Genomic DNA, 26,993 nt, shown 5'->3' with positions numbered 1-26,993 from the left:
TGAGGCTTTTGCTATGATTTTTGTGTAGGCCAAACCATAGAAATGCAGAGAAAAAGTCACTGGGTCAAACACTATTATGCAAATTTTCTTATGTTGTGTCAGTTCAGGAAGAATTACATCTTCAATTACCCATACTTGCTGATAGCTGAAAGTCATTCTTCTGTCAATTGAAATCTGGGAAAAATTCCAGGCAGAATGAAGATATTTCATCTGCAGCATTTTCCTTGCCTGAGGCACTTTCATCTGGGGTCAAAAATGACCCCAGATGTGTCTAATGCTAGCTGATTGTGGGGTGGGGGTTACATGACTTTTAAAATGTGCACTGAAACATTCCAAACCTTTCAGTTGAACAGTACCTGATTATGAACAATTCTAGTGCCACAGAACCCTGAACACACCTTTGAGTTTTTTGGAATGCTTTCTCAAGCTGAATGTGAAGCAAGGCTAAGAAAGATGGCAGATTTGTCTTTATATATGGCTTAGGACTAGGCTGCTTGAAAGATCACCTTGTCCCATGCCTGGGTCTTAAGATATGGGTGCAGGGGAGGTCCCTTGGTATAGCTACTTTCAAAGATGTGTTTGCAGATTCATGAGAGCCATCTTTCTAGTGGCGGCCCTCATCCAATGGAGTTCTCTTTCAGGGAAAGCCAGGAAGATAAAGGAGAAGGTGTTTGGCATGTAAGTTGTTCTGCTTGGTTAGGTGTGGTTTCATTCCATTTTTGTTATGTGTGCAAACATTTTTGATGTACTTATTCTATTATTGTTCAAGCATATTCTTATTTTTTAACTTCTTGTGATTCTTAGCTGTCTTGCCATTCATTTACATTTTCTGGAAATGCAAACTAAAAGTCAATCAATGAATTCAGTAAATAAGTGTGCATATTGAAATGTTTTTTCATTAATGCAGATTAATACAGAAGTGAAATAGAACATCATTATTGGTAAACCCACATGAAAGTGGTATAAAGTGGAAGAAGTTTTTAGATTTGCTGACTGGTTAATTAGGGACATTTTTTTAGTCCTGATTAGCTGATTAATCCATTAACTACTGCAGTTCCTGGTATATATTTTCTCTAATCATGGTAGATGGCACTGTAGGTTTTTGTGCAACCAAAAGACTGACAGTTTTCTCATTAGGCTCCCAAATGTACATATTCTCATGTTATTCTCTGTAATTGCACCTTCTCTCAAGAAAATTATGTATTGATTTTGTTTCTTTGCAAATAGCTGTGGCTAAGATGCCCACACAATGGGCAGTTTATGTGCATATGTGAGCGACAGATTGATTGAATGCTGCAGTGAGTAAATTTAGTGCTACTTGCTCAGGGACCTAAGCTTTATTTCCTCTGAAGATGAAGTCCTTTCGAGGGACTTTTCTGGACATAAATTTCTTCCTTTCCATCCACTGAGACTCATAAACCCTAAACCTGAGACTGGATGGAGGAGGGGAAAAGATGTTTCAAAAGATGTACAAACAATATCCAGCATCTGTGTCTTCTTCCTTAACATCCTAGAGTCATGCAGCTGACTTTATTAAACAGTTTCTATGCAGAAACCATGCACATATATTTAGTCACTGAGGACTGCCATTTAAATTTCCCACAATGCCCCAAGTAATGCTATATCACAGTCACTGTGGGAAATGAAAATGGGAGCTCCCTACAACGCAAAGCAGCTTTGGGGTCCTGCAGCTGAAGGTGACCCAGCAGAAAGCACTTTATCCAGACTCTGCTACACAGTTCTTGTGCAGTTGGAAAAATCAGATTTCACAGATGTGTAGAGACACCCATGTGTGCAGAAAGACAATGCTATGCCTGCAACCTGAATTCAAACCTAATAAAGGAGTGCCCTAGAACTTCCCTGAGTGCAGGCATTGTCATTGCACAGAGGGTGGAGAGTATAAAGGAGGCCACGTCTGATGCTTTGTTTCTCTAGATCAGGCCATAGATCAAAGTAAGACAGCTTACCCTGGTGGTCGGAGACATGCACTGGCTGCATGGGCACTATGGCCTCTCCTGAGATGAGGATTAAACCTTTGGACAACCCATAATGTCTGGGTTCGAGTGTGGCTTCTATACTCAAATTTAAAAGAAATATTCTCACTGTGGTGTAATGGAGAGTGTTTGGGACTGGGATTTGGGAAAGGTAGGATTCAGTTCCCTCCTGGCCATGAAGCTCCTTGGTTGACTTTGGGCCAGGCTCTCAGCCCATCTTACCTTACAGGGATGTTGCAAGAATAAATAAGATACCCTTCTGAATAGTCTGGGTTAAGGTTGGAGGGACTGCACCACAGCAGTCCTGCTCCTGCTTGGATGGCCCATTCTAGAAGGTGTACTGGGGGAGCATTGTTCTGCCCCATGGCAGCAATGCTTTGTGGTTCCATAGGTCCCTGTTTTAACCACCGGCTGTCCAATCGCTCCATGATGCACTGGTGGAGGTTATCCAGAGGGATGGGCTGACACCAATATGTGGATGACACCCGGCTCTCTCTCTCCTTTTCATCAACCCAGGTGAGGTACCAGCTGTTCAAAGCCGATGCTAGGTCTCCCCTCTCCTTTTTTTCCTTTCCAGCAGACTTATGGAAGATCTTAGAGGTACAGTTCTTCTATGGAACTCAACAGGCTCAAAATAGTATAAATCAAACAAATGTTCTCCTTGAGATGTGAGAGAAACATCTACCCATGAGAAGAGTTGAATCCAAATTGAAATATCTCCTCCTGCCTTCCTTTTTAGAGAGATTCTGATTCTACCCTCAGGGTGGCTCCCACCACCTGTGCACTAGATAGTCGAAATGTCAAGCACTTTGTAATTGGTTTGTTTGTTTCACCTATCATTTCCTGACCAGGTCAAGGGTCTCTTTCACCATTGTCTCTCCCTCCAGAGCTGAAATGTCTCCCTCCTTTTTCCAGAGTGGGCTGGTTTTCATTCCTGCCTAAGACTCTTTGCAGGCAAACTTGCAGCTGCTGAATCACCTGCCCACATCTAACTCTCCACCTCCTCCTCAGAGTCCGATGACTCTATTTGAGCAGACTGCAATTGCAATAGCTCAGCCCCCTCTGTTCACTGTTCAAGGCCAAGATCATCCACACAGCTGTACACCTGATCACTATGTATAGGTGTGAAATCTGGGCAGTGGAGAAAGCTGACGCAAAGAAAATTGAGGCATTTGAGGCATAGTCCTGGAGGAGAGTTTTGCAGATACCCAGATGAACTACATCAAATCAAGTCAGAGTTTTCCCTAAAAGGAAAATTGACAAAACTGAAGGAGCCATACTTCACGAGAAGGCAAGACTCACCAGAGAAGACAATCATGAATGTATTATATTTTAATTTATGTTGTGAGCCGCCCTGAGGCTTCGGCGAATGGGGTGGCATAGAAATGTTTTAAATAAATAAATAAATAAATAAATTTTAGGGAAAGTCAAAGGCAGAAGAAGAAAGGGAAGCCCAAATATGAGATGGATGGACTCCATAAAGGAAGCCACAACCCTGAATTTATAAAAGCTAAGCAGGGCTATCATGCCATGGATTTTGGAAGCCTTTCATTGATAGTATCACTATAAGCTGGAGACAATTTGATGGCACATCAAAGCAGCAACTAATACAGTCTCTGGCAGCAGTCTTTCCCACTTGCTATTGGAATGGAACATAGTACAGCCTGCTTGGGAATGAATCAAGCTGAGGCAAATAGAGTTGGGACATACTTTTTTGGAATCTGTCCCTCTAGCATCCTCAGAGTTCCACTTGCGCTTTGCCCAGCTCTGAAAAGTGAGCCAAGTGAAGAGGATGTCCACGAATGTTTGTGAAGCCCTGCTTGTGCAACCAACCACCTTCCTCACACTTCTGGTGGCTGCAGAATGTGGAAGAGAGGTGGTGCAAGCAGGACACGGTGCCATATCTCGTAACCCCAGCAAGCAACCTTCTCCTGCATCCGGTGCAGTCATCAGAGGATGCACTGGACATGGAAGAGGTGTACTGCTAGTGGTTGTGCAGGGCACCATTCCTGACAACCCTGGTGACCAGCCTTCTGTGCCTGGAAGTGGAGCATTTGGCAATTAGCCACCGAATGAGTAAATTAATCTAAGGACAGCTCAAGTTAGATCATATTAGATTTCACAGAGATCACCTCCACATGGATCCCCAGTGATACGCCCTGTTGGATTATGCTTTTATGCAAGCAACTCTTTAAGGGTGAAATTCTATGCATGCAGAGACAGGAAAAAATGCTGGAACTCCCAGCAGGGCCTTTTCCTTGTCCAAACATAGGTAGGATTGCAACCTGAGGAACCCTTTCTCATGGCCACTGCAGAGCTTTTGAACTACAACTCATCTGTTTTGGGTTTGCACTATTCCCATGATTCCTGATCATTGGCTCTGTAGGTTTTGGCTGCTGGGAATGGACCAGTGTGGGAAAGGATGAGTCAAGTATAGAAACCCTTTGAGGGTGTACTCCTAGCAACTCAACCTAAAATGGAAATCCAATATATTATCTTTTCAACATATTATTTTCTAAGAATCGCTGCACATTTTGAGACAATATGTGCAAAACCTTTTCCTAGTGCTCCCCTCTCCTCATTTCCCTAGGGTTTTTCTTTCTTTCTTCCCTTTTTTGGTGAATGTGAAAAGTTATATATTATGTCTTTTGTAATCTCTGTGTTTTAATCTCCTAGCTCCAGCCATATGGGCTTTTTTTTAATGCTGATGGATATTACACAGGGTATTTTATTACTCTGTGAATTTTAGAGAGGGAAGGATGATCTGGAGTGATAATGTCAGCGGGGACCAGCCTGATAAAATATGGCTCTGAATTTTACTACAATCCCTGAATACAATTCTGATGCATATTAGTAGATTTATGAGTCATAAATAAAGTTGAACAGCACAGGCTGCATACAGACATTGAAAACATATGGATATGGAAATTAATTGCAGAATAAATAAGCAACATTTGAGTGTTCTTGCAGGGTAAAGGAGTGTATGTCTATGGGGTGGATGTAAGGGGATTCATTTCCCTCCCTTACAAAGTTTCACCAAGAAACTTTCTTTCTTTTGCCAGTATCAATTTTATTTGCATCTTAAAACAAATGTTCACCCGGAAATAAAAAGTATGCTCATCAAGAACTCACAACTACTTCCAGCTTCCTGCAAATACATTCAAATGCCCCTGCTGAATTTACATTCTTTGACACACGTAGGTCTGTGAAATAGCAAAGAGTGATATTGGTTCTCATGGAAAGTAAAATGCTAGATTCACTTACCAGGGAATTGGAATTAAGCCCATTTGGATAACATGGGACCTGTTTCTTGGTTTAAAAAAAAACAGAAATTATTAGATCATAAGAACATAAGAGCGTAAGGTCCTAAGAACATGGATCAAACCAAGGTCCATTAAGTCCAGCATTCTGATGGCATAGTGGCCAACTGTCCTTGTGGAAACCCACAGGAAGGCAGGAGTGCAACTTCACCTTCCTATTCATGCTGCCCAGCAACTGAGAGAGACACACAGAAAGAGGCCACCTCTGAGGCTGGCGGTAGACTAGACCCATCAGGTAGGAGTCACTGATAGCTTTTACTTCCATGAAGTGTTAATCTTCTTTTAAAGACCTCCAAGTTGGTGGCTAATACCACACCTTGTGGTAGCAGTTTTATAGCTGATGCACTGCGTGAAGAATTTGTCCAATCTCCTTTTGAAGTTGTCCAACTTGGTAGCCATCACTACACCTTTTGGAAGTGAATTCCATGGTTTGACGGACTGCTGTGTGAAGCATCCTTTTATCTGTCCTAGATCTGCCATCAATCAGCTTCATCAGAGGACTCTCAGAAGGATAGAAAAATGCCGCATAGGCATGCAGGCTTCCATAATGCCTCCCCCTATTTAACGAAGTTAAGCAGCGGTGTGATGCTGTCTGATGCTAGCAAACTCACAGCACTGGAAAGTTTGTTGTCCTGACCCAAATATGATATCTGCCTTTATTTAGAATCGTGCTGGGTCAGGGTAAGGTAATAGGTAATGTGCCAGAGTGCATCTCTCATCAATCCCAGCCAGCACGGCCAATGTTCTCTGGGGTAGTTGGAGTGTAGTCCAGAGTGGGAAAGACCCGAGCACATACTATAATTTTTATTTTACTCTATTTTTTACAGTTTAACTTCTTTTCTGCATTAGGTAAACCTTTCTCACTTTCCAGCCTTAACAACACCATTTTCCTGAAACACCACTTTGAAACTCACACTCACCTGATCAATTTACACTGTATGCAATTGGGAAAATAAGAACACACAGCAGATCTCCACTGGGAGGCAAACAGGCTGGTGTGTATAATCACTGATGTGTGAATCCAAGTAACACCTTTTCATATACTTCTTTTGGCCATTATAAAGAACGGTGTGCACGTGTGTGTTTCACCTAGCAACTGCGCTGTACTATCATTAGTTAAAATCTTACAGCCATTTTCCATTTTATACCTTTAGAGAACTCTGGCATATAAAAGTATTATGTTGGCACTAAGTGTGCTACTAGAAAGAAACCCCCGGCTCACAAATATAGGGCAAACTATACATAGGAATAAAATTAACAAGTTAATTGCACGGTTTTCGGTGTTTCTGTCTTCAGGAAACAATTTCCAAACCAGTTGATCAATGCATTGCAGGAGGTTTAGGAGCATGTTCCAGGGTTAAAATTTAGCTCATGTTGGGCATTGGCTAAGCTGCCCTGCATGAATGGAGAAAGAAACAGGAACACATCTGTGCTGGTTGTGTATCCAGCTGCCTGATGTAGCCTTTCTGTTTGGACATGTCTTCATTGAAAAGGAGCCAAGTAGTTGAGCAACATGTTGACCAAAGAAGGTCTCCATTTCAGTTCCTGACATCCCTAGTTAAAAGAATTTCAGGTCATGGTAACAGACCTCTGTTCCAGATCTTAGACAAAGATAGCCTACTCTCACAGAACAGAATGCAGGGTTTGTGGATAAATGCCCTTAGGTCACCATTCAGTTAAGGATTTAGGGCAACTTACCTGGGGGCCGCTGGAAGTAGAGTCTGGGTGAGGCTGGGCCGCATCAAGCGGTGGTGGTGGGCCGCTCATCCTGTGTCGCTCCCAGAGGCCGGCCCACCCGTCCCGGCAATTGGCCCGCGGGCCGTGAGTTTGAGACCCCTGATTTAGGGGATACAATGAAGAGCAAGAGGGCCAAGGAAGTGATCATTGCCTCCTTGCTTGAAACATGAAGATGGCTGATTTTCACATTGATATAAGGTTTTTGGAAGGATGTTTAAACTACAACTTACCATCAAATTTGCCTTGTCTAGGCAACACTCTGTTGGCTTAAGTTTTTTCAGGCAACACAAACTGGAGCAGCTTGGAATGGGAAGCAGGGGGCTATAATAAGAAGGGACACAGGAGAAAATCAGGTGAAGGTATCTTGTGTGAACTGGTCCATCAGAAGAAATGGGAAAGTTTGCTCCCAAAATATTGATCCTGGCTTTGCTGGAAGAATAGTGCTGGTTGCTGTGAAACATCATCAACATTTCTAGATGACCATGTAATTGACTCTAAATTGGATATATGGCATCATCTTTGATGTTCCTTTGTGGTCTGCTATATAATTTTTCTCTGTTATTTTATTCTATTTTGGTGTAATTATTTTATTCTAGGGACCAGTGCTTGAAACCAATTATGAATTGAATCATGAGCAGAGGCAGAGCTGGAAAACATGGTTAAAGCTTATTTTCCAGAGAAATATTTTTAATAGTTTAGCCTAGTGAGGGGAAATATGATTGTCATGATAACAATTATGAAAGAGAACATCATATATTGAAAGATAATGTACCATGAGCATGTAACAATAGGCAGCAATGGCAGAGCAGAATCAAGGCTATCTCCTCACTTTGTACCTTTCTCATGTTTGTTTCCTTTGTGTAGAACAATGGAATTGTCTGAATAAGAAAATTATTTTGCATCAGACATATTTTAAAAGTCATGTCTATTTGGTAGTTCAAGTAGGTGTAGGCTGAACAGCAATTCTGAGAATGGGGGAAATTACATTCTAATTAGAAGAAAAAAATACAGCACATTGTAATTATATTTATAGGAAGCAGTCTAATTCATTTGCACAAACTTTTAGCTGTGATATGCATTGATGGCAAATAGGACAATCCAAAGGCATAACGTGACAAATTGCAACGTATAATCTTTGCAAAATGCAAATCTGCTCCAGCTGAAGTTAATTGTAAAACTATCATTGATTTTGATGCAATAAGATTATAAGCTAGGAAAGAGAGAGAGAGAGAATGTGCTTGTGTGTTGGCTGCAAGACCTTTACTATTATATGTCTTTAATTTTGTAATGCAGCTTTTTATTTCCCAAACAAAATCCCTATAATTCCCCTCTCCAGTACAAGTTGAAGGAGAGATGATCAGTGCCAGAATGAGTTTGTTTGTTTCTCTATTTAGGACATTTATAGGCTGTCCATCACTGTTCTCTCTGGATGGCTTACAATAATATATATGAGTTATAAGTGATAGAAGCACTGTAACCCATAATGTTTATCAAATGGGTTTGAAAGATTTTGTCATAATTAAATAAACAAACAAAATCTGTTTGTTCAGAGATGTTGTTAGAGTAAAAAGAATGAGTATACATCACACAAAGTTATACTGGTAGAATTTGAGCCCAATGTTCCTTCCTGATGCACAAAGGAGTATTTCCCCCAATTTATTTTCCCTTTGTAGTACACAGACTACAGTGGGATGCCATGGACTATCGTTCCACTTCTTTTCCAGGTGAACCATCCAGGTGATCCATCTCATTTCTTTTCAATAACTGCCTTCAGACATCACAAGATGCCATGGTGATTTCTTACCCTTCTTGTTCTGACTTATCACCCAGGCTTGGTTGTGGTGTTTCTGCATGGTACCTGTAGTCTCCTGAAACTACAAAGAGAATCAGTGGCCTATTCTGAGGTTTCTATGCTTTACCAGGGCTTCTGTAGCCATCAGACTCAGGATATCCATTTTACCATAGTTGATATGGAAATACCATAGAGTCCTGGGAAAAGAGTGACCATAGAAATGGCCATTCAGCCATCTGTTCTCTACTGCCCTCTGCTGCCTAGCAACTCCTGTGTCATCATCTGCTTTATTTCTATTGGCCAAGGGATGTACCCATTCACTTCCTAGCTTTTAGAAACAAGGGGAAAGGGGGTAAATGCATGGAGGGAGAAGTGGGGAAGCACAGCAAAAGTGCTTATTATGATTTATTAAAAATTATTTGGGGAGTGACTGGGAAGGACTGTAGACATGCAGGTACACTTAGGAGGGGCAAGAAGGGTACCCACCTCAGGGTTGCAGTGGACTGGCCAGAAGAAAACTGTTGCAATCCATAGGCAAGAATAGGGAAAGGATGGGGATTTTTCTCACAGGGGCTTTCAGGATGTATGGCAAGGCTGGGAGCAGGGAGTGCAGAAATGACACTGTCCCACTAACCATCTGACTGGTAACTTCAGGCAAAAATCTGTGCAGCATGGAAGCAGTGATTGCTGTGATGTGTGAACCCAGTCGATGTATTTGAAAGCAAAACTATCCTGGGATACTGTGTAAAGCAGAGTTACAGGAGTATGTAACCTGTCCTGACCTAGCTGAGACATGCATGTGGAATTGTGAGAGGCAAGCACTCATAATACCAGATACCAGAGTGTAGGACACAGAATAATACTTGACACCAGAATGTAGGACACGGAATAATCAGTTCAAGCTACGACAATCCAGATTCAGGCTAGATATCAGGAAAAGCTTCCTCACTGTCAGAAAAAGGTGACAGTGAAATCAGCTGCCTAGAGAGGTGGTGGATTCTCCCGCACTGGAGACATTCAAGGTGAAACTGGACAGCCATTGAGCGGAATGGGGTAAACTAGTGTCCTGCAATGGCAGGGGTTGGACTTGATGGCCTTCATGGCCCCTTCCAACTCTACAATACTATTTTATGATTCTATGATAAGGCCAGCTAGTTTGTCCTCCAGTAATGGAAGCCCCAACATCCTCAGAGGCTCCGCAGAAGATGCGATCTACCCAGCTGCCTCAGTCTCCAGAAATAGCTTTGCCCTTGGCAGACTTTGAAGATGGGAAACATGCAGTTAGTAAGGCTGTAAACAGACTGTGCTCTGAGCACACAGTCTCCAAGTGCCTTTTTTAACACAAATGTTCTTTATTCACTACATATTAGCCATGAAAGAGAGTGTCTTTTCTTAGCGCTGCTCAATTCTGGAATGCTGCACTCAAAGAGCCAGGACTGGTGCCCACATTACTGTGTTTCCATCCCCAACACAAAACAAGTCTCTTTACTCTGAAATGGTAAAGTCTGCATCATGTCAGTCCCCTTATAGATTTAAAATCTTTTGCTACTTCTTGGTCTGCTTTTTTTTAAAGAAAGGATTTATTACATTGATTGTATTTATATTTTGCATGCATCAATTTTATGGAAGTCGTGTAGGTCACTGAGATCCAGAGGTTAAAGGGGAATCTAGAAATCGTGAAGGTGACACTGAGAGTGATCCAGGGAGCGGAATGTCTGCCCCAATTTGAAATGGTGCCACGTTCCTTCCCGACTCAGTCTCAGGACTGCTCAGAACCTTGCTCAATGTATTAGCAAGGTACATTTTAGCCTGAGGTCACCCAAAGTGTGTGGATTGGAAAACAAGTCCAATGTCCTAATCTTAGCCTTCTTCTACCAAACTTTCTTCCTCTTGTTTAAAACACTGTCTAGCCAGATAAATGAGACATTCTGTCTATATCAACAGCGTGGAAGGACGCCTCCCTTTTTCTTGCACTTGCAATTCATAGTTACTTCCAATTCCTTACTTTCCATGGTGAGCCTGGCAGCTGGAAAAGCAGATGTTCCACTGTTGGGAATTTTTTCTCATTCAGAGTTCAGGACATGGCCAGGCCTCTCTGTTGGTCTCTAATCTCTTCTTGACCTAACCTTGATTGTGATTAATTTCTGCTCCTTTTTAAGTCTGCCGTGTGCAAGCATTCTAGCTAAGAGCTATGCACCAGCCTAGTAAGCTTAGCTTCACTTAGCAGTAGCGGCTACTGAGAGGGATGCATTTCCTAGCATGAAGACTGTAATTGAAATGTTTAAATATATTTCTACGGCACCATAAATGTGCTATCTCTCTCACACACAAATGGGTGATTGCACAAATGGGCAAAGAAATCCTGTTCTCACAGAGAGGTTCTGGGAAGGACATAATTTTTAATCTTCCCTCCCATTGACTCTGGTGGAAAGGCAAAACTTTCAGGGCAATGTTATTAGCATGACTGAGGAAAACAAGGGGGACTTGGACACTGCAAATCAATGGTTCCCTTACATGCTCCCAGAAAGTCCTATTTAACCCTTTATCTGCACTAGCAGAATTACCAGGGCTTGAAGTGGGGTTCTGCAGACGCAGTAGTTTTCCTACCATCTAGGGATGTATGAAATCCTATTTATTGCTCATTAAACAGGTACAGACACCTTGTTCAAGGCCATGAGCATCAGCCAAAAATAAACTATTGGATCCTCACTCACAATAAATTCAGTCCCAGTTCCCAGTTTGATTTGTGCCAATTTCAGTAGACTGATTCTGCCCTGCTTATTAATCTATTGTCTAAGCAGGGGTTTTTATATCATTACTTCTGCAGAGTTCTCCACAGAGTTCTCAATCTCGAAGGCATCCATCGGAAACCTCCAGCTTGACTCTGAGACGCTTAATTACCCCAACACCTATCACACACATGGGGTTCTTGCCCCTTGTCTCCAATAGAGTGGTTGCAGAAACATAGAAACATAGAAACAGAGCGAGTCAGAAGGGGCCTCCCGGGCCATTTAGCCTGACCTCCGGCACCAGCCAGCTCCGCTCATGACATGCCCACCACGTGGACGTCCAGCCTATCCTTGAACACCCGTACTGATGGGGCCTCAACGACCTCTCGTGGAAGCCCATTCCACACCCTCGGGGTCCTGACTGTCAGGAAGTGCTTCCTGGCATCCAAATGAAACCTTGGCTCCCTGAGCGTTGCTCCGTTGGAGCGCGTCCTGCCTTCCTCTGCAGGGGAGAACAGGTCTCTACCCACCTCCATGTGACATCCCCTCACATACCTGTATGTCGCCAACAGATCCCCTCTGAGTCTTCTCTTCTCCAGGCTGAAGAGACCCAGTACCCTGGGTCTCTTCCCAACAAGAAACAAGCTGATGATTGTGCTAGTTGTGGATGAAAATGTGCATTTCAGAATAGTGAATTACTGCCAAACATCTGCATTCTGGTGTGGCTTCCAACTCTGCACATTCCAACTATGCTCCTTGCTCACAGTGCCTAGCTGTGCAAGAATTTGAGCATCCAGGTGTGATTGTATTTAATTGAAAGTAAATCAGGCTGAATAGATTATATTCAGATGCTGCCATTTACATACAACCATGGAGGCCTTACACATAATTAACACACTTAATAGGGAATAAGCACCACTAAACATGGCTTTTTATTTTTATTTTTATTTATCTTAATATTTATATACCAACCCATTCCCATAGGCTCTGGGTCGTTTGCAAGAAATTAAAACCAACAGTGATTAAAATTGACTAAGACAACATATTAAATAAAACTGACATGAGAACTAATGTGGGAAGGCCTGTCGGAAGAGATACAACTTTAATTCCTTCTTAAAGGTGGGGATTTGGGAAATCAGAAGCATCTTTCCCAGCAGACCACATCTTTCCATAGCTTAGGGGCAATCACTGAAAAAGTCCTCTGGGTAGTTGAAATTAATCTTAGAAAGGCAGACTTCAGAAGATTATCCCCAGAGGACCTTAGCTGTATGGGCAAAGAACACTCCTGAAGGTATTTTGGACCCAAGCCATGAAGGGCTTTGAAGGTAATTACCAACACCTTGTGCTGTATCTGGAAATGAATTCGTAGTCAGTGCAAAGTCCTTAAAATAGGTGATATGTGATCTCTCCATGGTGTCCCAGAGACCAGCCTGGCTGCCATATTTTGTATGAGTTGCAGTTTCTGGAGCAGGCAGGAGGGGAGCCCTGTGCAGAGCGCACTGCAGAAATCGAGCCTCGAAGTGAGCAATGCGTGCACTGCTGCTTTCAGGTCATTCTCCTGCAGGAAGGGAAACAGGTGGCGAATCAGCCAAAGCTGACAGCAGGCACTCTTGACCCTCTGAGCTGGCATCTGAAAGGCCTGATCAAGTAGCACCCCAAACATGGACTTTCAGCTGGAGTGTCACCCCATCCAGAACAAGTCAACACACCTCTAATTCTGGATTTGGGCTCCCAGTTGGCAGGCCCCAGACTCAGACATCTTTAACTGAGTATCATTGGGAATATGACAACATTCAGAAGGAGGAATCATTGGGCTTAGCACAATGGACACATCTTCCGGCCTTTCTGTGATTTAAGTCAGTTTGCCAAGGGCAATCCTTAACTGAATGCAGAAGAACATGTGCATCACCCAAGTTTTTGGATAAAAAGTAAATCATTTTTATTTGTTTTTAAAACCTCTCTCATTCATGCTTGTGCACTTTTAACTGACAGCAACTTGAAATCAGTTAATCTATCCAGTCAATTGACGAAGACTCAATCATACCTTTGTCTATTCAGAAGAATGTCCCATACAGACAAATAGAGCTTATTTCCACAACAGCGTTAGAAAAGCCCTGCTGGATCAGACCAAAGCTCCATCCAGTCCAGTATTCTGTACACACAGTGGCAAACCAGCTGCCCATAGGATCCCTCAAGTAGGACGGGTGCAAGACCTCCACTTGCCCAAGTGCCTCAGCAACTGGGCTAGGCAGCCATGCCCCCTCTTTTATTTATTTTATTTATTCATGTTTTGATTTATATCCTGCCTTTTTCCTGCAAAGGGCTCAAGGCAGCTTACATCATTCTCCTCCTCCATCTTATCCCCACAACAACAACCCTGTGAGGTAGGTTGGGCTGAGAGTCTGTGACTGGCCCAAAGTCACCCAGTTGGCTCCATGGCCGAGTCCCAGATCGCCTGAATCCCAGTCCCATGCTTTTAACCACTACACCACACTGGCTCCCTTGTCACTTTTAACACCTTCCTGATTGGCAGCCATCACCTCTTCCCATGGCAGCCAATCCCATAGTTTATCTATATTCTGTGTGAAGAAGTACATCCTTTTATCTGTCCTAAACCTCCCGCCAGTTATAGGATTGCTGCCATGCTTTATATCTTAATAGAATTTGCCCCTCACTAATTTAATTGCCCCATTAAATTCATAATGAGATTTGTCATGCTTTATATTCTTAACAGGATTTGCCCCAAACAAGATATGCATACTTGATAAATTTGCATTATTTTAATTCTGTAAATAGGAAACTATGGCAGTGGTTACATAACCCCATATAGCAATGTTAATATGAATGAAAGCAGGGAGTACAACTAACTTGTCCTTCCTATGTTTGTGCATATCATTAACACTCAGTGCTGCACATTAGCAGCCTTGTTCCAGCGTTTAATAATAGTCACATACAGAGTACTCCTCTGCATGGTTATTTAAAAATTTATAATATTCCACGAAACATTAGACATGTAAAAGTTGGCGTACTATGTACTGATATAAAGCAGAGCTATTATTTTTTCTGGACCGTAAGCAATTCAATTATTTTGTTTCTGAAATGAATTAACTAAAGCTTATTGAGTCCAATCAACTTCTCTTTCCAGGGAGTTGTAGTTCAATTTCATTTTTAATTGGAATTGAATGTTGTGGACTTCTTCATACTAGTAAGCAAGATCTAGCAATAAAATAGGCACTCCAATTTATATTGCAGGTTCCTAAAATCTAGTGAAGGGAATTGGCAGTACATCTAGTTTTAGTTAAATTTCCAAGAAATTTGTTGGAACATTGATGATGATGACGACAATGACGACGGCGACAATAATAATGTGACTGTTCCACTTCAAAAACAGATTTTAACTCTGGGATTGGACAATAAATCATAGGAACAAATGGGCAATGTAAAGGGGAGTAATGGGACCCAAACAATGCATGACTGAAAGTGCTTTTTAGCTACTTTGCTGGCAACCTGTAACTTGAATTGTCTTCTGAAGTAGCAAAATGCTGATCAAGTACTCAGTGAGCTTTCTTCTGAAAAGCTTTAGTCATAAAAGCCAGGCAGAAATGCATGTTGCTAGCATGGAGGGTTAAAAGCTTCTTTGTTCTGCTCAAACAAAGAGCTCTCAGACCCAGTGATGGACATAGGATGTTCCCTTACACCAAATCTCAGAAAACAGATCCATTACACCAGGGATTCAGAACACGTGGCCCTTCCATGCATTATTGAATTTTAGCTCCATCATCTGTAGTGGGTGAGGACAGATTGTGTCAATCCAGAAACATCTGGAAGAGGGAACCACCCCTGTATATACTGATTGTCAGGTGTTCTCTAGGATCTGGAAGAAGGATCTTTCCAAGCCCTAAGTGAAGATGGCAGGGAAGCAACTTGAAGCATTTGTATGCAAAGCACGTGTTCCACCACTTGAGTTGTGCTCCCTATTGAAATGGGCATTTATTTTTAATTTAAGGTGGCATTTTTGTTTTCTTTTAAGGTAGGAGGCATTTTCATATCCATCATTCCACCTGCTCTGCTCCAGAGCTTTGGATGGCTAGAGGTCTCTGATCTCGAAAACTCTCCATTGCTTGTTGAATCATACTCTAAATCATCAATTTTCAAATGTCATTCTTATATCAGTACCTCTTCAAAGCTGAATGCTTGGTTATGCTTTTCATTTACACAAATAACATTAGTAGTCCTTTGCTTTATTTAAAAAATATGGAAAAAATTCTATTTATGCAGGTTGTTTCTCCGTAAAATTAAATCCTCCTGCAATCTTGTTTGGAGCTAGTTCCTGTTTAAAGCATTGCTATTTGTGTTTGAATCCAGCCACATTTCCATTTTGCCCACTTAATTCCCTATTTTTGTCTGCTCCCCATGGCTTATTGGTGCTGGGGCATCCTGCATTAGAAATGAATTATCAGGATGGCAAAGATGCAATCCTTTGCATCACCCAAGACAATCTGAGCATTAATCTGGATGTGTCCAGCTTAAGGCAACACCATCCAGGTGGATCATTAAATGCCCCTCTTCTAATGTTAGCAAGTTCCTGTTGAACTTTTCCCTTTGACATTGACAAGAAAGAAAGTCATGGAGTGATTAGTCATTTCATGGAAAGTACCAACATCAAGCCTGAGCTGAAATGGCCTGTTGCTACATGCTAAAGCATCATGGTCTGGAAGTGTTCTGTAGAAACAGAGCTGTGTACAATGCATTGGTTTCTTTCTGGCTCTGTTGATAAAAGAGCTCACACAAACATGTGTCTTGTAACAACAGAACAAGAGTAGGATGACACCTAATTAATCCTTGCAATGCAGAGTAGTTATCCCTCTCTTTTTTTAACCAATACTTTAAAAAATTTGTTTTGCTTCCTGTTGATGATTGTATGCATTGCCAATTAGTACAGTGAAAAGGGGATTGCTTATCCTTATACTTCTTATATCCTTATACAGATCCTTATACTTCTAATTGGACTTCAGCATGAAAGGCCCATCAAAATAAATACCCAGCAACTCATCTGTTGTCAAACCAAGAGAGACAGGCCTCCAGTTCATTAATATAGGTTGTGCAGAAGCCATACTTTGCACTGTGAACTGAGAAGAGCCTTTCCTTCAAATTCTTTTGGATTAGCTAGTAGGCAGGTTAATTGACATGGTCCCTAATCTTGCTATCATTTTCATACATGTACTTCACTTTTAATTCATGCTGAAATGAAATAATTTTGAGGAATTTAATTTCAAACTGGAAAATAGTAATGTGAATTCTCTTTTATATGTCACAATTTGTCCCATTTATTCTGATCAGAATAATCTGACTTCAGTTATTCGTAGCAAACCTGTGAGATGGGAAAGCTTAGGAAGCAGCTGAGCCAATGGCAAGATGAACTGAAGTTTGGCTTGGCTAATAAGTCACCTCTGAAGTTTTCCATGGTTTGTAAATGTTTCATGGGGGCATTATGGATCTCAACTCACTTTTTCCTTCCTGCTAAGGAATTAAAACTAGGAATGGGTGAATCTGTCAATTTTGCTGATTCCAATATTAGATTTAAAAAGAGGGAGACTTTTACCTCTCCCTAATATGAAACAAAGTTTGGTAAATTCTGATAAAAAAGTGAACTACAAAGAAAAGACATTAGAGGTATGGTTTCTATGGAGCTTCAGCACATCCCTAGAACCCATGACAGGCCCGAAGTCACCCCATGAGCTTCAGGTCCAAGTGGGAGCAAGCACCAGATCTCCTGAACTCCAGTCCAACCCTCAGACCACTACGTTACATGACTAAAGGACAATTTGCTTGCTGAAAGAGCTTCCCAATACAAAGCATGCATCTTCCACATATTCAGACCACACATAAGTCATCGTTTTGCGTTATAGTTTTAATACAACAATACCCCCAACAGTGCATATGCCAATTAGAGAATACTTGGCTCTGAAACACACAGACTGTGAGAGTAAACGGACGTGCAAGTCAGTGTACATATGCACATTGCATGCACTTTGATTTCAAGTTCCCATGGAACAGCTAGAGTGGTAAGAATGGGCACTGATACAAATAAGCATCGCAGCCGTTAGTTTCTACATGCTGGGACTTCGTCATTGAAGTCAGTGCTCCGAGAATTAAATGCCCAGCCATTTCAGGCTTTACATGAAAACTGAGAAATATATAAATCAAAGTGTCTGTGATTAAATTGGAACAAGAAATCTGTGGAGATAGGGGGAAAGTTTGTTCCTCGGAGTGATGAAAATGGAACCAATGTGAAAAAGTAAGAAATTTTGTAGTTCACAGACCTTGTCCATTATGATCACTAAACAACATGGTATATTATTATTAGGAAAGAGAAAGAAAGAAGGACAGATGGCTTCTTCACACATACATCTATCCATGTGGCAGTTTCTTCCCCACAGTATTTATTCCATGTGCAAAGTAGTTTTGTAGATTACAAGCCAGCTGAGTTGGATGACAATAGGAAGTAAGTAATCTTCCTTTGAAGATGGGCTTCTAAACAACATAGCCCAGGACTCCTCAGCACATGGACATACTGAGGATTTTGGAAAATTGCTTTGAGCACTGCCACGAAAGGTCTTTCACAAACTGGTTGCATAATGTCTGAGATGTAAGCCTAGCTGGTCAGATGTAAGTTAAAGAGGGACAGGGAAAGGGGAAATAGTGAGGTAGAAACAGGAAAGGAAGTTGCAACAGGAAGGCAAAGGGATAGAGTGGAGGGAGGCACAAAGGGGGCAGAGCAGGGAGAGCTTTGTGGGTATTGCACGGGTGACTCCAGCATAGCCCACTCCCTATTTCCTGTGCACATGGAAACATCATGGCCAAAGAAGGTAGAGATGGGAGGGACAGGAGGTGAGGTACATCCAAGTCTACCAAGGAGGGAATCAAGGCACAGTCTGTGATTTCAGTTTTAAAAAATATAGTTTCTTCTGTCTGAAAAGACATACATGTGTGAGCACACATACAGAGAAAAGGAACGAACGGGGAAAAAAAGAATTGTAAATGCACTGTGTTCTTCTTGGTGCTTCCCTCCTTAAATCAAATAAAAAATGCTGGATCATGCTGTCTCTAAAATCACCATCATTATTTTCATTAGCCATCCGCACCATCACCTTCACTATCCTGAATTATTTCTGAAATGAAGACATTATACTCAAAACAGTTTTATTCGAGGTTTACCCATTTGGAAAAGTACAGAAAAGGCAAAGTGTCAACCAAACATTATTCTCTGCTGCGACATTCCACCACCTGGACAAAAGGGCTGCCGCTCTTCATTCATATGCATAGAGCTACGTAATTAACAGAGAACACATCTAGTATCTCTTCATCACTTTTTGCGCATACATGTACGCAAGACAGAATTTAGTGTATAGGCTTAGAAATTCACTCCCATCTGGAGTCAAAGCTTGATAATGATCTCCCCTCTACATATCAATACACTGAGTAGGTTTAGACAACACACAGAGCCATGCTGACATCTTACTGTTGTGAGTCAGTCATGTCATTTCAGATCCAGATCCAGAATTGGTAGGATTAGTTTTCGGAAACTATGGAGAGAATCTATGGTCTGCTCTAAGGTTTCCACATTCCATTGTGACTTCTCCAGTCATCCAAACCATCACAATTTAGCCTTATTGCTACCAAAACAGCATAGAGTCCCCTGGCAAAAGCAGACATGGTACTGGCTGCTTCTAATCTGAAATCATAAGAAGAACATAGGAAAAGCCATGCTGGATCAGGCCAATGGTCCATCCAGTCAAGCACACTATTCCCATCATGGCAAACCAACTGTCTGCAGGATGGATGCACCTTTTCAAGCTCCTTAGCAACTAGAGTATGCAGGTGTGTTGCTTCTGCTATAGAGGCAGCCAATAGCCACAAAAGGGCTCATTGGCATTGGTAGGCTCCTTCTCCATCAATTTGCCCAATCCCTTTTTAAAGCCATTCTTACCCCACTGTTAATTCTTCTTGACTGTGCACCGTGTCCTTCAGTCTCTCCTGCCCTCAGCTCTCTAGCAACAGATACTTCACTTAATTCCCATTGGCTGAGTGATGTGTCCATCTCCTTGTTTACTCGGAAACAGGGAGCCAGCTCAAAAAATGCAACCGGTGGGGTGGAATCATGGCAAAACTACTTATTTCCATTTAATAGAAATCTCTGTGTGGGGCAGAGTGGCTGGGAAGAGCCACAGACACTCAGGAGCAGGAAGAAGGGAATCTGCCTCAGAAGGACAGAGGGCCAATCAGCAGAAGGTTGCTGTGGTCCCTGAGCCAGCACGGGCAATGGATAGGACTTCACTCACAGGGGTTGCCAGGGTGCTTGGCGATGCCAGGAGGGGGTAGCAGGGGGCACGTGGACCTCACTGCCTGGGTAACCACACTATCATTGGACTGGCACATTTGGGTAAATATCTGTGCCCCATGGAAAGAGTGTGGGGTTCTTTGCTTTGCTTGTGTGAAGCCAGCCACCAAGTTACGACAGTTGAGGTCTCTGGCTCCAAAGACAATGAGGAAGTGTATCCACTCTGGTTTTAGTTTGAACTTTTAAGCAATTACCCCTGGTGCTGAGCCCAAGCAACAAATATTTGGCACCAGGAGTAGCTCTTGTAAAGTTCAGACAGAAAATCAGAGTGGATATATCACCTCGCAGACATTGGAACCACCTGTCTCAGGATAATACCAGGAGCAAATGATAAACACTGACAAATTAAGGAATGTGTTCCAGGGAAGAAAAGAAATGTTGTACAAATAGAGGGCCTGAACTTCTTCTGGGAGTGAACAGTGAGTTCCATATGAGGCAGTGTGGTGTAGTGGTTAGAATGCTGGACTGGGGACCTGGGAGATCCAGGTTCTAGTCCCCACTCAGCCATGAAGCCCAAAGCCGGAAAGATGGGATAGAAATGCAATGTGATAAGAATGCTTTGTGTGCAGAAGTCATTCCTTCAGTCAGTCCTGAGGCTCCAAATTATGACCTTTGGAGAGAAACTTCCGAGTGACCTGTCACAAGCAACAAGCATACCTCCTTAGGGGATTTTGCCTTACACTTTCTGCAGACATCTTCCACCATCCTCACAAGTTTCCTCTGATGGGCTTAGATCATTCCTTGCTGTTAGGGACCAATGTTTGCAAATGCAAAATCTAGGAAAAGTGATGTGATGGGATATTTGTTCAAGGGAGGGGTTGCCGATGTCTCTGTTCCCAAGAAAACAGGGCTTGTGTTTAGAGGCCATGTTATCATCTTAGCAATTTGTACACCGTCTTCCTTGAATGGATTGTGTAACCATGGCAGCGGCAGCTTGCCGTCCTCGATATCTAAGTTCCCTGAAGCTTATCAAAATAGAACAAAAGCAAAGCAACAGAAGGAAATGTTTTTTAAAAAATCAAATGTATGTGCTTTCATTTTCTTTCTCATTGCTTTCCTGTTTTTAAATTGGACCCTGTCACATTAGGGAAAGATATGTTGTACCCCCTGCAATTTGTTAATTTTTTGTTAGCAGGACTTACTAAGGTTACCAAGATTCAGGGTACAGCAGTGTTCTTGTGTTCCTTCAAAGTTAGAGCCTGGAACAGAGATGATAAAAGGGAGACAGAAGCAGGCCCAGGATAGGACACGGGACTGGCACATGACATATCGAGGCTGGTGAGGAGAACTGAGGCTTGGGAAGAGGGCTGCTGGCACTATTCCCTTTTTGTGGGACTGGTATCTTTATTCAGAGAGAATGGGGGAGGGAGAGGGAAAGTGCAGCCGTGCTAATTCTGCTCAGCCTCTCATTGGCTTCTGTCTCTCTGTGACATCTGACTCAGGTGAGTCTGTGGAAGTCCCCAGTGTGTTGAATCAGGGGTAGGGCAGCCAAAGGTCGATAGATTGAAGTGGAGCTCTAGCTAGTTGGAAGCCCTGTGAGTGAGTGATTCCTGAATACTGGAGACAGACTCATCTTCTGAATGGGGTTGCACTTATTTTGAAAGTTTAGCCTTGTACTGTGGGAGTATCACTAGGCCCATCAATCCAGATGTAGTCACCATTGACCACAGTCGCTTGGAGCGCTTTCTACCAGCTTTATTTGGATGCTAGCTATGGCTTATCCAGGACAAGGATAGCTTGGCTACAGTGGTGGTGGTTGTTATGTGCAATCAAGCAGCAGCCTTCCAGGAAAGGAGCCCATAGCTTTTGCCAGAGGTCTGAACTGTCCACATGCGAAGGGCTTTTGAAATTAAGCTAAGGGCTCTGTGTAGCCATACAGATGCTGTTTGCCCACCTTAGTCCTAAAAACTCTGATGTGGAATACTGGATTTTTTGGCATCTGTTAGCGGGATGGTGTTGTATTTCCACTAAGGATATATGAGAAATTCATTTCAGTTTACTTTGATCAGAATTTACTTAGCTTGCCCCTTCTTGACTTCCTACCTTTCGATCAGGATTTACTTAGTTTGCACCTTTGGATGTGATCTGCAGACAAAGCCCATAAATTTCTGAAATTGCAGTGAGATCCATGGAGGAAAAAAGTGTGTTCAGCACTATGTGTACATTTAAGAAATGCTTATATTTCAAAATGCTTTGAAAAGACACACTTTTCAAAGATGTGCACAATTGTTGCATATACTGGGAAAATATGCATGAAAATACATACATATTTTCTTGCAAAAGGAAGCAAAGCTTGTAATTGGACAGGGAATTGAGTCAGAACTTCAAGGTAGAATTTGAAGAACTTTGGCAAGCTAGAGTTTTGCTGATTTGTACATTTTTAGTCTCCATCTATGCTCAATCTGTAGTTTTGTAAATAAGAGCAGATACTACAACTCACCAATAAATCTGCAGTAATCTCCAATTAAGAAACCAAACATTTGGTAAGCTTTGTGCCACTGGAGCTTTTCGCTTCCTGGAGGAGCAAGATGAGAATAGCAATGTGCTAAAACAATCTGTGCTATTGTTCTCTTTGCTTTTGTGTCTTCTCAGCTTTCTCTGCTAGAAGAGGCAGGTTTTGGAGGTGTTCTTATTTACATTGATCCATGTGATTTACCAAAGACTCAAAATCTGAGCAGTACAGCATTTATGGTGTCCTTAAACAGTGGGGGTGACCCTTCATCACCAGGATACCCAAGTATTGGTGAGTATTCCAAGATTTTTTTTCAGTTCCAATACATGATCAATGTCATTGTTGATAAAGAAACTGTTAGACAAAAATGTAGAACGTCCAAGGTAAGTGGGCCTTCTTGATCCTGATAAGGAGTCTAGTAACTTCGTACTTCCATGCAGCACATAAATCAGTTCTAATCACCTATGGCATAGATATAGGCTTAATTTTTCCCGGACCTCATCCCTGGAACATGCAAAATGTAATAAGAAATACAGTAAGGATGTATGGGAGTTGAATTCCTGTTTGCAATAGGCTCATGTCCCTTGGTCAATCTTGGTGAGTCTTGAATACCAACTGCAGCAGTGCAGAATTCCCTAATGGGGCATTGTTTGCAATTTCCAGCACACGCTTCTGCAAATGTGCATTTCCCCACAAATTCTGCATGTATGCATTTTAGCCTGTGGGAAAAATGTGTGCATTCTGGGGCCATACTTTTAGAAATGGCCATTTCCCCCCAATATAAATACACTCTTACTTTAGGGACTATGAGCAGGTGAACCAAGCTTCGAGGATGAAAGTGAATATCAGTCAGTGTGAAAATCTTATTTTCGTCATAGAATTGGGTACTTTTCAAGCATATAAGTAAGTGCATTTCTGTATCTGCTGAAAAAAGGGTGCTAGGACATATCTGATATTCAGGGAAGGTCAGATATATGATGGGGCTCCATAATTTCTCTATACGACGTCCCCCCATTCCTTTAATTTAATATTAAACCAGAGAAGAAAGCATATTGGAAGTCTGAGGGGTTATTGACTCCTGTGAAAGAGAATTGCTGTAGAAGTTACAAAAAGTGCCACTCATGAAATGTCACCCAAACTACATTGCTGTTCATTTATTTGATTTCTGCCCTACCTTCCTTTCAAAGAGAAAGCCAATAAAATTAAAACAAATAACAGCTCCAGTCAAAACTATATCCCAGCCCAAAGAGGAAAAAAAAGCTAAAACAGCAGGAAAAGGCAAGGACAACAACCAACAATTTACTGAAAGATCAGTGTGACATTTTCTCCAGATACTGATAATGAAAGAGTGAATGGGCCAGGCGAATCCCCATGAAGATATTGTTTCCATAGTCTAGGTGTCACCACCGAAGAGACCTTGAATCCTAGATCCAGCCACCAACTGAGAGATGGTGGTAGCGATGAGAGCATATGGATTTGAGGTTTATCTGAACCTGAAAGCTGCTGGGGAGTGGGGGTCATTTAGCCATTGTGGCTCCAAATTATTCATGTCTTTAAAGAGAAGAACCATCTCTTTCTCCTGAGCCTATGTGGAAAGCCAATGTGTCTCTGCAATTAAAGTGTTTAACTGGAACTTGAGAGATCCAGGTTCTAATCCTCACTTCACCATGAAAATTTCTGGGTGACTCCATGCAAAAGGAGTGAAGCCAAGAAACTTCACTTGGTGTATGGAGAGGTATACAAACATGAAAGAAAGAAAGAAAGAAAGAAAGAAAGAAAGAAAGAAAGAAAGAAAGAAAGATCCCAAATATCAGAATTTTCTAGTTACTCTTACTGCTAATAACTAAGGATTAAAAGAAGTATTTCAGTCTTTTAGCATGTGGGATTGGGAAACCACAAAAATGAGAAACCACCAGAAATGTGAAACCAGTTTGAAAAAGAAATCCTGAAACTCCAGAAAAACCAAGAGAGAGAGAGAGAGAGAGAGAATCCAATTTGTCAGAGAAACTCTAGGGAACAGAATGGGATATTGGAATTCAGGTATTGTAGGTCAGATTTGGCCCATAGAACTGAGGCTCAACACCATGGGAGTACGACATATTTCTGAGTTACACCTGACTAGACAAACTTAGGATTCTTCTGGAAGGCACAAATGTAGGTAACCTTGTACAGGAAATGATAAAGAGGGTTTGCATTCTGCCTCCTCCTTACCCTAGAACAGAGAACCTGAGCATTGGCAGTGGCTCAGTGCAGCTGGGTGAAATGAATAGTTTTAAAATGATCTTTCTTTTATTTTCCACTATTTTCCAGGATGAGTAAATTGTAGCATTGAATAAATCAAATGGCGTATTTGGTAAACTTTCAAGTAAGACAGAACATCTAATTCCTATCACAGTGTGGTATATTCCTATGAAGTTTTCTATATGACATATTTTCCCGTAGTGAAATATACTACTCTGAATGTCAGAAATATAATAGATTTAAAAATTCAGGGAAGGGAAGGGAAGGGAGCAATACTGGAATAGCAGAGCTAGGAACAGAGGTGGCCACTTTATAAAGGCATCAACAGAGAGTTAATTGAGAAGGACAGGAGCAAGTTAAAAAATCATCTTTCTGCTGTTCTGAAGTGGTAGAAATGAAGTGCAGTTGATCATGGCTATGGAAAATTGATTTTAATGTGGTACTTTCTACTTAGGTGTGTGTCTTTTCCTGTTGAAGCCAAACATCTTCTGAGTCACTTGTCTCCTCCACTTCCAAGCCATAGAATTAGGGATGCTAGATAGTTTCACACTTGATGCTAGTACAAGATGAGCAAGTATGTCCCACTTGGACTAACAAATTACAAGATCTTAATTACCTATCCACTTTTGTGGCAGTTTTGTGAAGTTTCAACTTATCCAAATATGCATTTAATTCACCTTTTTTGAAAAGAAAACACACCCTACAATACATATGTTAAGGCAAGACATGCATTTAAATACTTTCGTAGTGCATGAAGTAATCTGTATTTGAATACTACTTAGAGTGGTTTTTATTTTAATATGCAGATTAATGGATTAACAAAACAAAACAACATTGTAAGCTAAAGTATGAGAAAGTGCTATTGACTTGACACAATCATGCCTGCATAGAATCAGCACAAAGCAACTGGAAGGGTTAACTGTTTACACAGCCCAGCAGATGTACCAGTTACAGAGTGGAATGTGTACAACTTGGCTTGCGATATTCTCAGTGTTATGTACTGTTTTATCATTTACCTATTCAGGGAGAGGGGAGTACATGAAGAATCATACTGTGAAATTGTACACTAGGTTCCATCAAGAATATTTGGTGCTCTTCGTTGTCCAAACCCTGGAAATTCAATTTGAGCTGGCACTAAATCAGCTGAGGAAACAATGCTGTGACATGGCATGACCAGAACAGCAAGGAAATAGAAATGTTTGCCTTATTGGCATAGAAGGGTGTTAGCTATTCACAGCGTGAAGTGCCATGACAGCTCAGTGGGAAGGAATTGAGCAATTTCTCGGCATCTCAGAGTACCTGGCCTGGTGTTCTTAGAACTGCCCTGGGGAATGAGAGAAGTAAATGTAGCGCTCTCCAGTTTTATTCTTGCTCATTTCATGGAGACCTTTGAAGAATGGCTTGCTGTTTACCTGCATGCTTGACCCCACAATATTTTATGTATCCCTCTGTGAAAAGTAAAGTTAATTGAAATGGTGATGCCGACAGTAGGGTGCTGGATAATGTCTGGACCTGGCATGTTGATTTTCTGATAGTTGTAATAAATGCCCTGTGTATGTGTGTGTGTGTGTGTGTGGACACACAGATGCGCGTGCACACACGTGTGCGTGGGAGGCAGGTCATTGAATCTAGCAGAACTTTCATAGGAAGATGAAGACTGAAAAACAAGAGGCCCAAGGGAACAGCAAGACTAACACTATGACCCTTCAGGCCCTCAAAGACCCTCCACATCCCCCCCCCCCCGGAAGACTCAAGGGTGGCTGATTTTGGCCATCTAAGTCGTTTGCTCTGCAGCTCATGGAGAGGAGGTTGAAATACCAACAGGAAGTTGCAGATGCAATCATATACAAAACTGTTAGATTTTTCAGACTAGAAAGTATTATAACCAGCTATACTTCGGGGCAGTTTAGAACATTCTGGGCATAGCTTTTCTTACAGGACGAATTTATTTAATAAGAGGCCAACATAGCTCACAAAATAATATATTCATTCAAATGGATCTTTAGAATGAAAAACTAGAATGTGGAACATGTAGTTTGAAGGTATTGTTCAACCTTATATTTTCTTTTCAACATTTCAAGTCTTATCCAGTACTCGGAGAGCTTATACTTAATAGTAACTAAAGGTACCCAGTGAGCTGATCAGCCTTCTTGTTCCTGGTGTCTCAGGGACCAAAGGATGCTCCTGATGCTTGCAGGAAATTGAAAAGGGAACTCTTCCCTCCCTCTCCCAGACAATGTGTGGCTCTGTGGGAATGGAGCTGGGTGTGAATCTGTTGTATCCACAAGGGTCTTCATTGCTTTACGTAAGCTAGAGGGCTGTATAGC

The 26,993-nt window shown here is 41.8% G+C and overlaps 1 protein-coding gene across 1 annotated transcript in view; it reads left to right on the top strand.

The window, feature by feature from the left end:
* NAALADL2 (N-acetylated alpha-linked acidic dipeptidase like 2) overlaps window positions 1-26,993 on the top strand; it is a 414,058-nt gene that overhangs the window by 109,714 nt on the left and 277,351 nt on the right. Inside the window, exon 4 of the mRNA XM_044434625.1 lies at window positions 22,566-22,716. Coding sequence (XP_044290560.1) covers window positions 22,566-22,716 — 151 coding nt within the window. The remainder of the gene's footprint in view (window positions 1-22,565; window positions 22,717-26,993) is intronic.

Source organism: Varanus komodoensis, unplaced genomic scaffold, assembly GCF_004798865.1.
Source record: "Varanus komodoensis strain SLA01 unplaced genomic scaffold, ASM479886v1 scaffold28, whole genome shotgun sequence".
Taxonomy (NCBI): Eukaryota; Metazoa; Chordata; class Lepidosauria; order Squamata; family Varanidae; genus Varanus; species Varanus komodoensis.
Note: the sequence above shows the minus strand (reverse complement) of the source record. Positions and strands in the feature narration are given on the sequence as shown.